Source organism: Pituophis catenifer, unplaced genomic scaffold, assembly GCF_029215685.1.
Source record: "Pituophis catenifer annectens isolate HBS135680 unplaced genomic scaffold, rPitCat1.0.hap2 SCAF_2, whole genome shotgun sequence".
NCBI classification, from domain to species: Eukaryota; Metazoa; Chordata; class Lepidosauria; order Squamata; family Colubridae; genus Pituophis; species Pituophis catenifer.
In genome coordinates this window covers 265,537,653-265,552,468 of record NW_027256882.1, presented here as the reverse complement: position 1 = coordinate 265,552,468, position 14,816 = coordinate 265,537,653, and the positions used below count along the sequence as shown (strand labels likewise).

General features: G+C 36.2%; 1 protein-coding gene across 1 annotated transcript; it reads right to left on the bottom strand.

Moving 5' to 3' along the window:
* Positions 1–290: 290 nt before the first annotated feature.
* TRIM23 (tripartite motif containing 23) lies at positions 291–14,399 on the bottom strand. Its single transcript, XM_070938855.1, has 11 exons — positions 14,287–14,399; positions 12,463–12,625; positions 11,718–11,839; positions 9,937–10,215; positions 8,621–8,803; positions 7,672–7,887; positions 5,238–5,372; positions 4,005–4,134; positions 3,809–3,919; positions 2,001–2,125; positions 291–1,136 (listed from the first exon to the last, which is right to left on the bottom strand). The coding sequence occupies exons 1-11, from the start codon at positions 14,377–14,379 to the stop codon at positions 957–959; spliced, it is 1,737 nt and encodes a 578-aa protein (XP_070794956.1). The 5' UTR covers positions 14,380–14,399; the 3' UTR covers positions 291–956.
* Between the last annotated feature and the right edge of the window lie 417 nt (positions 14,400–14,816).

The following is a 14,816-nucleotide window of genomic DNA, read 5'->3' as shown; positions in this document are numbered from 1 at the left end:
GTCTATATGATTTCAACAAGTTAAAAAATCAACAGATCGTGTGCAATTAAAATACACAATATATTTATAAACAGGTCCTGGAATAACTTCACATCTCAGATATTCTACTTAACGCTTTCTTAACTCTGAATGGATGGAATATTTGTACATTAGAAATTTCTAAATGTATCTAAAAATTAATATGATGTGTGTGTGTCGTATTAATGCAATTTTAGAGGCAGCCTCAATGTATACTTTGTAAGCCACATTTGCAGAATAATAACAGTAATAAATAAGTCTCTGATTAGTACAACAGTTTTTCCAAGATACAGACAAAAAAAATCCTATGCTTATAGGAAATTTTACCTAAATATGTGCAAAAATGTGTAATTATTTAATATCAGAGAAGAGTTTCCTCAAAAGCAGCATCCAAAATGATTAAATTAAGAATAAAGGAAATACATAAAAGGAATAGTAAGGCTATAGCACAAGTGGAAAACTGTTGTGAGTATACTAGCATAGATATGGGCTTGAATTTTAAGAGCAAGAGCTATTAACTAGAACCAAGCATTTGTGCAGTCAGTTCCTGCTTCAATTAATATATAGTAAACTATGTTGGTAATATGAAATAATGGTTATACATGCACCCAAATCTGAGAGAGCAAGTGAATGCAGCAAGGCCATCACTGAAAGAAGTGAAATTAAATAGATGCTAAGTCCTGAGAGAAGGATGTTTAATAGGGAAGGCTGAAGATCCTCAGTTCAAATTTCTTTAAAAGAAATTAAGGCACCTTTCCCACAAATACATTATATCACTCTATTTGGTTACTGTAATTTACACAAGTTATACCTACACTGTGCTTCAGTCTAGCATTCCAACAAAATGTTTTTAAGGAGTAACAGGTTTACATGAAGTTCATATCTGACCATATCAATTCACATAAATAAACAACTGATCTTTATGCTTACTGGCTCTCTTAAGCCACATCCAGTACACCTGCAGCTACCAGGTGCCTTGAAAGCCAATCCAGTCCTTCGTAAAGTCCCATGCCACTTCGGGCATCACAGCCTTGAATGTACCAGCTACGACCACAGCAAAGTTTGTGGAGATTCAGTAATTCTGTGATTTCTTCTACTGAAAGTGCCCCTGGCACATCCTGTAAAGAGAGCCCCATAGCATTAGTATGCAGACAGATAATAGTTTAAAAGTAAATGTTCTTATTTAAGAATATGGTGGGGGTTTTTTCAGTTTGGACATGTAGCACAATAGGGAGGGGAAATGCATTTAGGACACTGAGGAGAGAAAAGACACATCTCAACTTTTATTAGGGAGAGATCCGTCCAAGCAACTTTCAGCTAAGGATCCTGCTTTAATTTCCAACCATTTGCAGAAATAAGTGGAAAAAATAAAGTCAACACAAGAAACCAGACAGAGATAACTACAAAGGGGTAGGCCAAAAAAAAAAAAAAAAAAACACTAGTGTTAGAAAGCAAAATTTATTTTTAGTTCTACTAATTACGGGCTAACATAGGTTCTTATCAGCCTTTAGTGTGGTTTATTGATAATATAACATGTTAACACAAAGACCAGCACTTTGGAGGATTGACTTGGTATTCAGTGAATGGAGATAGACAGAATTTCCTTTTTGTTCTGCCCTACCCAAGCGTTATTTTGCTCTCAATCCATCTTCTGATGGACTGAAGAAAGAGAAAGAAGGAAAACAGAAAGTCATCCTCCTCACAGATGGCATCCCATTTGGCCACTCAGGTAGAGAAGGAATGAAAGTGAAGACCGAGTTTTGAGTGAAAGCTATAGATAAAATAATTGTGGCAAAAAGATTATTTTTAATAGAATAATCTAATACTTATTTTATTTTTATTGATTGATTATTGTGTTTTTAAGGATTGTCATTTAAATTGCAACAGTTTTTGATTTATTCTGTATTTTCTCCTATTTTATACTGCCAAAATGAAAACAATGGAAATGAAGCAGAAAAAAAACCCCCAATGGGCTATATTACCTGCTTGTTGGCAAAGATCAGTAACAATGCATCACGCAGCTCCTTCTCTGTTAATAGTTTGGCAAGTTCACTGTGTGCCTCGCTGACTCTATCTCTATGGCTGCTATCAATGACAAAGACCACGGCTACAGAAAAGAACAATTGTGCAATTATATTTGTTATGAATTTGTTTCTTCCTACTAAAATTTTATTTTTTGAGGTCAGGAGGAGGATTAAATTTTAAATTTAATTTGAAAGCTAGGGCTTAGTACAAATTTCCAAACTGGTATCTATTTGAAGCAGACTCATATATTACACAAAAAAATGCAGCCTCCTATGCGGCACCAGAAAACTTTAGAAATAGCTTTCAGGGTTACGCAAAAGTAAACTTTATTAGTTGAAGAACCAGCAAATGGAATGCAGGGAAGTGGTTTTAATGACCTGCTTATTCTATCTAACAAAATTGGCTCCAAATAGGATAGCACTAAGAGGATGAAAAAAATCTGTGAAAATATCTATATTTCTCTATTCCACTGTGTGTGTGGCAATAGTAGAGACAGGAAGTTCTGCTGGATCCAGTTCAGCCATGAGAAGAAACTTAAATTCATGGAGAAGTAATCATAGATCAAACCCAATGTTTCAAGTATTAAAGATGGTCCTAATTTGACAACACTTGTTCAGTGACCAAATTTGCAATGGTGTTGAATATATATTTGTTATATCTGTTCCTCAAAGTCCTCAGAGTTCTGTGGTCACATGATCACAATTTACAACCTTCCCTGCCAGCTTCCTACAAGTAAAGTCAATGGGGAAACAGGCAAGAAGTAAGAAATTACGATCACATGAGATCATCACTTAACAACATAGTATTTGCTTAACAACAGTAACCGGGACTGCTGGAACTGCCACAGCTAAGTAATATGGTCATTTTATGTCATGCTTTACAACAACTACACCACTTAGCGATGGAAGCTACATACCCAGTTACTATTGTTAATCAAGGGCTACTTGCAATTGAAATTGTAATATGGGTAATTGCAGTTTCATCATAGTGACACATGTTCTTCTATGGATTTTTGCATTATGCTGTATAAGACTGTTTATGAAAATTATTGGAACACTATAATTAGTTCAGAATATTGCAGTTCATCTGTTCATAGGAACTCCATATAAGGAACATATGAAACAGTGGTACTAAATTCCAATTTAATTCTCAAAACAATGCAAAATATTAACAATGACTTTCAAAGCCTTGAATGGTATAAGATCAAGCTATCAAAAAGGACTATCTTCTTCCTCATGAAACTACCTCTCTACCAAGATCATCTTTGGAGGCCCTTCTGGTATTTCCCACATGATTAAGGTCTAGAGAAAAATCTTTCAGTGATTGCACGTAGATTCTCAAATTTCAGTCCAATGAAGATCTCTCTTACTTCCTCAAAAGTAAGAGAAAACTCTTCCTTCTGAGGAGGGTCTTTAGTATATCATCTTTCTTAATTTTTTTTATTGCTGTTGCTGTATTGTCTTTTATGTTTCTGCTTTTCAGAGAAATGCTTTTACTGTTATTTGCTAAAAGTTGCATAGATTTCTGTAAATGATATGTGGGATATAATTAATTAAACAACAATCCCATTATCATTTAGAGACTTTTGTAAATCCCCCAGAAATTATAAGCAAAACAAATATAAACATCATCTACACCTTAAATATTTATAGTTTGAAGTTAAATGAATTTCCATGGAAGTTATTTCACATTAACTACCAAAACCTTTGAATGAGAGATACAATTATATTTAAAATAATTAAGTCACAAAGCATTGTATTCTTACCTTGTGTATTGAGGTAATAATGTTTCCATAAAGGCCTCAGTTTGTGTTTGCCACCTACATCCCAAATAGTGAATTTCAGGTTTTTATATTCTACTGTCTCAACATTAAAACCTAAGAGAGTAAAAGAACTTTAATTATACATTCCTAACAAAACATACCCAAGAAAGTCACAATTTTTAAAATCTCTGTTAGTTACCTATGGTTGGAATGGGTTGCATGAACTCATCTTGTTTTAATTTAAATAAAATAGTAGTTTTGCCTGCTCCATCTAATCCAAGGGTCACCACTCTAATCTCCATTTTTGGTCCAATGTGTACTCTGTTGTCCTGCAGTAGAGAAAAAAAGAGGTTTGCTCATTTTAGAGGCTAACATTTAAAGGCATTCTTATATGTCAGCCAAATGTCTTAACCCTTTTGTTATAGAAGTCAGGAATTGAGGGTTGAGAAAGTAATTTAAATATCTTGTCAACATCCTCAGGCCTTAACAACTTGATGTTTTTTAAGCAACATTGACCAGTATTTTACAAATCTCTAGTTTTGGAAATACATTGAGATGTGGTGCCCATATTGTGGTAGATAGGAACAATTTTTAAAATAACTGCACTAATCATCTTTGTTAGAGAAGACGAAGGAGGCTGAAATACAACTGTGGTAGTGGTGGGGTGAATATGCATATATATATGGGCATATAGTTATGCATGGAAGCATTTGTTAAGTAGGGGATAGAAAGCAACATTCTTAAAACCCATTCGAGTGTGCAATTTTGTATGCACCTATACTAAGGGAGAAGTAACTGGCCATTTATGTGTATGACCCTGACTACAATTGCCTTTTCCTTCAGTGCTGTCCTGAAGAATTCTCCAGCTATTACTACCAAGTCTTCCACCCAAAAGGCTATCTGTCCTGAACCTGTAACATATAATGTTACAAAGATGATTTGTAAAAGATGATTAATGTTGAAGACTCCATATTTGATATATTACAACACTGGAAATCAAACTAATGTTTTGCTTTCCTAACAATAGTTTAAATAGATAGGTCAATGCCTATTGAAGTTCATGAATATACCCACTGTCAGACCTATACAAATGAAAAGCTGTGCAGTCTTTCATTAGCAAACAACGGTTCAACCAAATACAGCTTGAGAACTACTTGGCTCATGGAGGGCGACAGTCAATATGCTCTTTGTTCCATCTGGGATAGAACATAAACAGAAGGAATGAATGGAACTCAACGTCCCAGGTTCCACTTTTAGCTACAGATCATGAACCAAATTAACCTTTTAATTGTAGTTTTCATCTTATCCCAAATAGATAGATTCTTGTACCATACAGCAGACTATTTCAAAGTTGCCTAAGTTGTTAGTGGGAGAAGAATAAGAACCAAACTCATGTTCTGAATCTTTAACCTAGAGATTAAAAGAACTATACCTTTGTAAAAGTAACTGGAATGCTAGCATCAAGTTGAATGTGGTCTGCAAGTTCTGTGAATTGTTGTTGTTGTTTCTGCAATGTTTCTAAAAGCCTTGTAATCTCTTGTTTAGCCAAAACAACTCTACAGTCATCCTAAAAAGGGAAGCTAAATTTAATTGTGTAATAAGCACAGAATCATCTAAATATTAGCGTTCTCAACATATAACAATGGGAAATTGCTCCAAGATGGGTGAATTCACAGTCCTTGCATGGTAGCTATTTTTGGCCCGCAGGCCCTCAAATCATTTTGCCAACATTTGGCAATAGAATGGTTGAATTTCAGTTGCATTCCTATCCCAACCCCACCTAAAATAAGTGGAAAACACATTTTTGCTCATTTTGGTAAGGAGATGATGGTGAAGGAGAATGGAAAAATAATTAGAACAGGAGGTTTACAATACAACTAAAATGATATATTCAATAAAACTGCAAATTAGGATATTGATCAGTAAAAAAACAAAACAAAAAACAGGAACAGCAATAAAAATGCAATCCAGTACTAAAGCCAACCTAATAACAACCACAATTACATTTCAAAAGTCCTACAAAAGAATTCTGACTTCACAGACTTACATAAAAATTTCAAGTTAAATGCTGATCAAATCTCTGGTGGGATGGTATTATTGCACAAGATACCTCCACAGAAAAACATGGCTTCTGGGCCCCTACTAGTCTTACTTCCCACATACTGGTAACTAAGCATCTTAGAGCCAAGGTATATATAACACAAATCAGGTGTCTTGAGAGAGGTGAACATCTGGAAACCAAACCACATAGTTCTTCAAAGGCCACTTTGAATTCTTTCTATAAACCTATCACGGGTCTATGCAGCAGTCACAATTCAAGTATTACATGGCTGCAGTGACTCTCACCCACCTGTGCAGGCTGCTGCACATTGCATTAACTGCAGTTTCTGAATAGTTATTCAAATGTTCCTTAAAAAGAGCACTGCAGTAATCTGTTGTGATCATGAAATGTGAATCACAATCAACAGGTAACCAGATGGCCTTTGGAAGGCGGACTCTCAATTGTTGAAATATTGCCCATCTCTGAACATAAAACCCCGCTCCAAACATTTAATTTCATGGCTTAATATAACATAGAATTTATACTACATAGGAGATATCTGTCCTGATTTGCACAACAGATATGCATTATCTGTCAACATCTGAATCAGACTTTTCTTCATGGCCTTTTTATCAAAAAGACTTTCAAGCAACATTAAATTTTTGAAATTGCTTTGCTTATAATATATGTAGTTCTTCCTCCTTTCTTTCCATATATCACCAACGTCATACAACTCACAGCTATGCTTATAAATTTTGAGTTTATAATAATTGTTTAATGCTGTTGTATAAATACATTTTTTTTCTGATGGATTAGATTACTGTAACAAAGCAAGAAAAGATCCGTATGCAAAACTGGTTAAGAAAAGCATATTTAAAAAATGGAACTTCAACGCTAGCAGATTTAGATTAAAATTATTTTGCAACAGAAATAAATATTAACTCTTTCGTAATACATTAATATAAAAAACTATGAAGTCAGTACATTGTTTATAAATACTTTTGTCTCTTAAAGATCAGAGCAGCACCCTACTAGAAACAAGAAAACAAGTTATATTTTATTCAGTTGAAAGAATACAAGCAAATTGCTCAATACTCAAAATGTTTTTAACTAATTTCTTAAACAGAAAACCAAACCAGTTAATTTTAGTTTACTTCTTTTATACATTTTGGACACAATGGTATTTATTTTTTTTAATTTGATTTATATGCTGCCCTTCTCTGGAGACTCAGGGTGGCTTACAATGCGTTATATGTTGAATAATTACATGTTTTAATAATCAAGTTTAATATCCTCCATAAACACTTTTACCCATGGGAATCCACAGAGGCAAATGACATCTGTAATGAGGTCATCACACAAATACCACAACCTATGTTCCATCCAACATTACTGTAATGTACTGCAGATGCCGATGCTTATACCTCCAAGTCAGGTCTAATATGTTTTCTTAGATATTTATATCACTTTTTAGAAGTGGGGTCTCAAGACATTTTAATAAAAAACAAACCATGAATAAAACTCAAGTTTTAATTTGAATTTGACTTCAACCAGTTGCTTATGACATTTTTGATTCCTTCGACATTTTTGTTATGCTTTTTGTCTGGAGGATCCTGTCTCCCACTGCTATTTATGAAGTAAAGATTTTCAGTAAAGCCAAGTTATAATTCAGTAACAGAATCTGTAACAGAATGAATGCAATTTGTCCAATCTTTATTATTTACAAATTGTACAATATTGGTATCTGAGAGTTGGCATTTCAAGATAGATAGATATATCCACACCTGTCCCAATATTGATTTTGGTTATAGTATTGATTTCCTACCTGCTGTAAAGTCTTTTCACAGTGAAGACATGCTGTTGAAACTTGTGACAACAAGATAGTCATATCTTCTTGCTGTTGCCTAAGCCAGATCAATTTTTCTCGCACATGTGCATCTACCACACTAAGTGCCATTTCTTCTTGGCGGCAGAGAGTCTCGTGAAGGTCAGAAAAGTAGGCTCTGATACATGACCGAGCATTCTCTGCAGTGCCTGGAACCTGAAGTGAGATTACAAAATCAAACAGAAAGGCTGCCGAGGCATTACAATTATACTAAAGCAGTTTTTGTCTTGAATAGTACTTCCCTCTGGTGTAAGCTAAACCATATACATCATCACTTGCTACAGAAGAGTGTTCATTTTTAAATTGTGACATTCCTGCATTATTTAGAGGAAAGAATAAAACACTAAGAGCAGCAGGTTTTTAGTATTACTGTACAAAAAACCCAAAATGCATGACTTTCAGATTTCACAATGTGTTATATCTCCAATGTTAAAAATGCTAAAACATTAGAGCAGAGTGAAATCAAAAAAAACAAAAAAATAGTTTTCTGCCATGCATTTGCACAAAAAGGTTTTTTTTTCAAGTTTGTTTAAAGAAATGAATGAAAATACCACTGAATGTGCCTTTGCCCTAGTTTTAAAGGAGTTATCTGCATCCCAGATGTTTTTTCATTATGTTTTCAAATTCTCCATAATCAATTATCCCCTTAATGCTCTTGACATCTGTTTTATCCTACAGATAAAAGTTCCTGTAAGAACTTTATCAACTTTTTGGGTGTCTGCCATAGTTGGTGTTAATTTATTTACTGGAAGGGGGCACAAAAAAGTTCATAAATCATGTAACTACTGTAGCATGTGACATATCAGTACTTCCAAAACAAATCTAAAATTAGGAAATGAATTTATAATAAAGATTATGCATAAATTGAAGAAACTACAACATTGCTTACATGTTCTGTATGGGTCATTCCTATACCATCTTCGAAGAGCTGTTCTCCTCCCTCTATTTGTTGTACAATTCCATCTAGTTTCCGAGAATAATCTGAGATTTCTTCTGTGAAAGTTCTTATACAGTGAGCCATATCTAAAATGGAAGCGCGGATCTGATTTGCTTCTGGTTCCAAAATACTGTGCTAAAGGAAAAACAAACAAAGTAAAGAACATCCTTTCCTAAAATTCTCCTGATCTGCATTCCATTTCTCACCCATTATAAAATTGGAAACAGAATGTTGGACATTCTGCTTACAAAAACATAGAATGCAACAGATATGAGAAAACGTATTTTCCAAATTCTTTAACAGCATTAGCTTTAACAGCATCAGGAGTCTGTATCTTTTGTTTAGTGATATTCTGTATTTGAGCGTTTTTGTTCTCTTGTGTTGTAGCTATGTTTTGGGGTATATGGACACACTGTGAAGCACAGGGGAAGTTGCATATATTCCACTGTAGATCATGAAGGACAAAGAGAGAGAGGGCTTAGAATGGAATAGGCAGAGACATTTCAAGCTGCCACCCAACTGGCTTTCCTGAACGATTGCGTTGGGAAAACGCCTTCTGTAATTTTTTCTACATTTCCCAATTCAATCTTTTGTTGTTTTCTCCTCCCACACCAAATTTGGTCCCATTTTTTTTAGTTTTTGGAGTGTGATCCTATCAACAGACAGAAAGAATCTCAAGGCATTTGTCATAAATTATTTCCAATATCCCATTGGATTGAAGATAATAAAAAGGGAGATGGTAAATTTAAAGAATAAATCTACTTTTCTAAAAGTTTTCTGATTTTGATTTAAGCTTTAAAAAGGATTTTTTATACAGATTGGTTGCTTGTAAAATATTACAGAGTAACAAGATGAGCACTGTATACAAACAGCATTTCCAATAAAATTACAAACACTCGTGCATAGACATCCCACCATATTACTGCAGACAAGCAACTTTAAAGTGATGTTATTGGAATGCATTTACATATTACCCACTCAGTCAGTCATGTATTAAGAGCCATAGTGGTGCAGTGGGTTAGAATGCAGTACTGCAGACTACTTCTGCTGGCTACCAGCAGTTCAGCAGTTATATTCTCATTGGCTCAAGGCTGAGTCAGTCTTCCATCCTTCTGAGGTTGGTAAAATGAGGAGCCAGATTGTTGGGGGCAATATGCTGACTCTGAAAACCACTTCGAGAGGGCTGTAAAGCACTGTGAAGCGGTATATAAGTCTAAGTGTTATTGCTATTGCTATTAACACAGATGGAAATCAAAAATGAAACTTACTTTATGACCCTGGTGTTTTCCGTATTCTTTGCAAACACAACACATAAGAGGACTGGCCTGACAACCTTCTTCCAAGCACACAAATTCAATGGCATGCACTTGGTGCTGAGAACACATCGTCTTTTCATGTGGCTTATCAGCAAGGGGCACACGTCTGTGTTTTGCTAGTGTCTTTGTAGAATGTGTAAGGTGGGAACAGTCTGTACACAGGTGAGTAGCACAAACAGTGCAGTACACAGAAGCCAGATGAGTGTCATCTTCATCACATCGGATGATGCACTAAAAATAAAGAAAAGAACAGCGGTTTTTTAAAAAAATCTAAATGTTTGTATCTTAAGTTTTTTGAGATGAACCCCTACAAATATATTTAAGACAGACCAGGTCTTAATTTGTTTTTCAAAAACTTGAAAAACAAGTACCAGATTTATTATATGTAGAAAGATGCAGAGAGAAAGAAACTTGAGAGACCATTACTAAAAAAAAAATCCTGTCCTTCATTCTCACCAATCTAGCTGTTCTAACGACCAAATAAGAGTAAAGCAGTGGCCCTCAACATTTTGGGCACCAGGGACTGGTCCATGGAGAAAGGTTTTTCCATGGACTGGAGGGGACGTGGTTTCGTGTACTGCCTGCATCCAGCGGATAGGGCTTCGCTTGTTTGCGCAGCCCGGTTTCTGGCATGCCACAGCCCAGTGCCAGTCCATAGCCCAGGGGTTGAGGACCCCTGGAGTAGAGCACTTGACATTAATTTAAGAAAAATGGGCAGGATTGCCTTGTTTAGAAAATGTGGCTCCAAAGCATTTATCCAATTAAAACAGGGTAAAGAACAATTTTGCTCAACTACAATTCTCAGAATTTCTCACCATTGATGGCACTGGATAGGGCTGCTAAAGTGGTAACTAAGGAACATATGGAGAGCCACTTGTTCCACAATCCTATTCAAAGGTACTTTGCTATAATTTAAAATCATTCTTGAAATGAAATTAGAAGCTAAAGTGGCTGATATTAAATGGGTGCAAGATAGTCACATTTTCTGGCAGGTACATTTTGCATTAACTTGTGTTTCTGAGATAGATTCAAGGCAACGCAATCAAGATACATTGTAATAATCCATTTTTAAGGTAACATAGCTAAAGAATAAGTTACTGCAACTATGTTTTAACACTTTTATATAGGGTCTCCACTAGAACATTACCTTTGCCTAATAAAAGGCATTCCTTGTGAACTTTCCAATAGATTGTATTTCAACTTAGCAAAAAATACTCTTTGACCTACAGCCACTTCATCGCATTCTTGATGCACACGTCTTGCACCCTCATGCACCTTTCTCAAATTGCACCCTCTTATGCACCCTTCCTTGCCCCCTCCCTGACCCAAGCCCCTTATGTATCCCCTTGGATCCATACATACTCTCCCCACAAATCCTGGCCTCCTCCATCACCCTGTAGCAGTTACTTACCTGCCTGCAGGCCTAAGATTTTCAATTTCCTGCAGGCTTCCCCATTGACTTTGGTTGTGGGGAGTTGCCTCAGTTAATGACTATGGGATTTGGCTAATGATGGCAATTGGGACTGCAAGGATTGCCTTGCAGTCCCAAGGGAGGGATCCACCTGGAGAAACTCTATGTGCTCACTAGGACTAACATTGATGTGATTGCACATAATCAATCAATCAACCAATCAATCAACAAAATAAATCAATAATCAAAATAAATAAATCAAGGTATCTGAATACACTCCTCTGAATGTGACAATAAAATAAATAAAATGAATTATTATTACCTCTCCAGATAGGCCAATAGTTTCTTCAATTGTTCCACACTGACCACCTAACCCATTCTGCAATCGCTCCAGGAGTTCCAACAAAGCAAAGTTTTTTTTCAATCCCCACACACCAGAATCACCTATTTGGGGGGAAAAGGCAGAAATCACCACATGTTGTCACTGAAATATGGTCCTGTATTTTTATTTATTTAATCACTTTACATAGTCATCAATCTTGTAAAGCAACTCTAGTTGGCTATCATTGGTTTAAAAACTCAATACAAAAAAACAAAAAAACAAATGGCAACTGAGAACAACACAAACCATCAATAAATGAATTGTTTCAAATACAATTATTTCCCATCAACCAGTATCAGTAGTAGTGAAATCAATGCTTCATCACATATTTTCCATCCTGGACCAAAATATACTTTGCATAGTCTTGTAGGCCTACCATCTTGGATTCTTATTAAAACTTTGATTCATTCTGATCCAAACAATAGGCAAAAATGAAGCTCCTTGGATTTTCATTAACTCAGCTTGGCACATGCAATACAGGTAATCCTCATCTTACAATTGATTTCACAGGTACTTGGGTCAACAGATTGGCCCAAGGTCACCCAGCTGGCTTTTATGGCTAATATATACACACACATATGCATGAATCTATATAATCTGAATAAAATAGTTGAGTTCAACTTACTCTTCCACTTACTAAACAGCAAAATCTTAAACCATGTATCAAGGTTTAGAAATACCATACCTAGTTCAGTAACTTGTCGATCAAAAGGACACCGAACTGCTCTGCCATGGAGAGGAAGTCGAGTAAGACAGTCATGACAGACAGTATGACCACATAAAAGAAGTCTGGGAACTTTGTCTCCTTGCAATGAAAATACATCTTCACAGACTCCACATTCCAAAACCTATAATTAACAGAAGAGAATTGGTAATTAAATGGAAGGGGAAAAAAGTTCAATTCTGAATGATTAAGGCTATGTATGTGGTTTAAACTGATGCAATTAAGAGTGGAAAATGAAGACATCACCAATTTCCTCTTAGTTTAGATGATATAATTCAATCTCAACCTGCAACAATTATTCTGTACATCAATCAGTCTGGGTGACAGAGTTTACACCTCACGTCCTAGAGCATATCAGATCAGCAGATTTGGTTCAAGTGTTTTTTTCAACAACCTTACACGGAGAATCCATGTCTTTTCAGAGGCAAGTTTACATGGGGCTTAGTCTGAGGTGAGACAATATACTGTATATAGGATTGCAATTACTAGTCTCAGTTCACTTTTCCTTTAACCCAAAAGAACATCCTAAGATACATCTTTTTTAAAAAGAGAGATATAAATATACTGCCTTTTGGAATGGAATAATATCTAGGTTTTAATGATTGTTATTCTATAAAGAGAAAAACCTCAATTTACTAAGGAGTTTTCCTCTCTTCATATATTCATAGTTCCAATGACTTGAGAGGACGACTATATTTATTACATTTGTGAGGGGAAAGACATTTTCAAGAATTACATGCCAAGAATAATTCCATCTGAAAAGGGCTGATTGTATTACTGTCTCCATCACTCCATTTTCCTGAAGCGTTTCACTCATTTAAATTGTATCCAATATATCATCCTGAAAGAACAGTATTCCCCCTCCCTGGCGGCAAGAATACTTATCCTTTTTCCTCATTCAATCTATGAAGAAAATATTTATTATTTATTTATTTATTTATTTATTTATTTATTTATTTATTTATTATTTATTTATTTATTTATTTATTTTTTATTTATTTATTTATTTATTTATTGGTTCTATTTATATGCCGCCCTTCTCCGGAGACTCAGGGCGGCTTACAATGCGTTAAGCAATAGCCTTCATACTTTTGTATATACCTGTTTAGTAGGGCTTTCGGGCCCCCCTAAGCGGTGTTCTTTTTTTTTATATACAAAGTCAGCTTATTGCCCCCACAATTTGGGTCCTCATTTTATCTACCTCGAAAGGATGGAAGGCTGAGTCAACCTTGAGCCTGGTGAGATTTGAACTTGCAGTAACTGCAGGCAGCTGGTGCTATTTAACAGCACTTTAGACTGCTGTGCCACCAAGGCTCTTATGAAGAACCGATGAAGCTTCTTGGATGAGAAGCAACATGTCTTCTTCAAGGAAAAAAAAACACCACATAGTCCAGTTATTTGCCTTTTGAAAAAGCACCTTATGAGACAACCATGATGGTTGAGAATCTCCATAAGACATATGAGGAAAATATAAATATAAAAATATCCGTGGGAAATTACTTTAAAGCACTCGTTTTTATCAAGATGGGAGAAAGAAGGTGAATTAATCTGATTTGATGGCATAGACAAGGCGGGGCATCATAATTACCGCCCCCCCCTTTTGCTTCAACACCGCCTGCGAGAATCTGCCCAGAGAATTTCCAGTGATTCTCGGGGGATGCTAAAGAGAGGAGGGGAAAGAGAAGCGCTAGCGGGGTGAAAGGACGGATCCTCTCGGTTTTCCATCGTTCGATCCCTGCAGAAGCCAAAATCAAGGACCCGCCCTCTCAGGTTCACTGTCCTCACCTTCACGACAGGCCCCGCCGGACTTCGGCTGTGCCTGTTCCCGGCATCCATCCCAGCGCCAGACCCGATTTTGTTTACACTTAGTGTTGCCATCTTGGACAAGGAAGGAGAACGCCCGAGAGAAAGTGGACTCCACTAGGGAACCTACAGCGGAGGTCCCCCTGGAGACAGAGGAGGGGTAGGAATGCGCGAAAACGTCACTAAAGAGAGACGGAGGCAGGCCTACTATGGAGACGTAAAAAAAAAAGGCGTTTAATTTGGGCCTATGGGCTTCTTACCATTACGCATGTCTGTTTCTTCTCAGGACGCTACGGAACGCCATAATAAATCGTCAAGCTTCACCGGGAACTACAACTACCAGAATGCATTGTTTTGATAATCCGTGTTGCTGTCGGTAGCAATAAAAAACCAACAACATTCGAACCTACGGAAGGCGAACGGCGCGACATATCGCAAGGCTCGTTGGGAATTGTAGTTTCGGAAGAAACTACGGTAGTGATCTGTCTTCCGCGAAACGCTATTGACTGAAA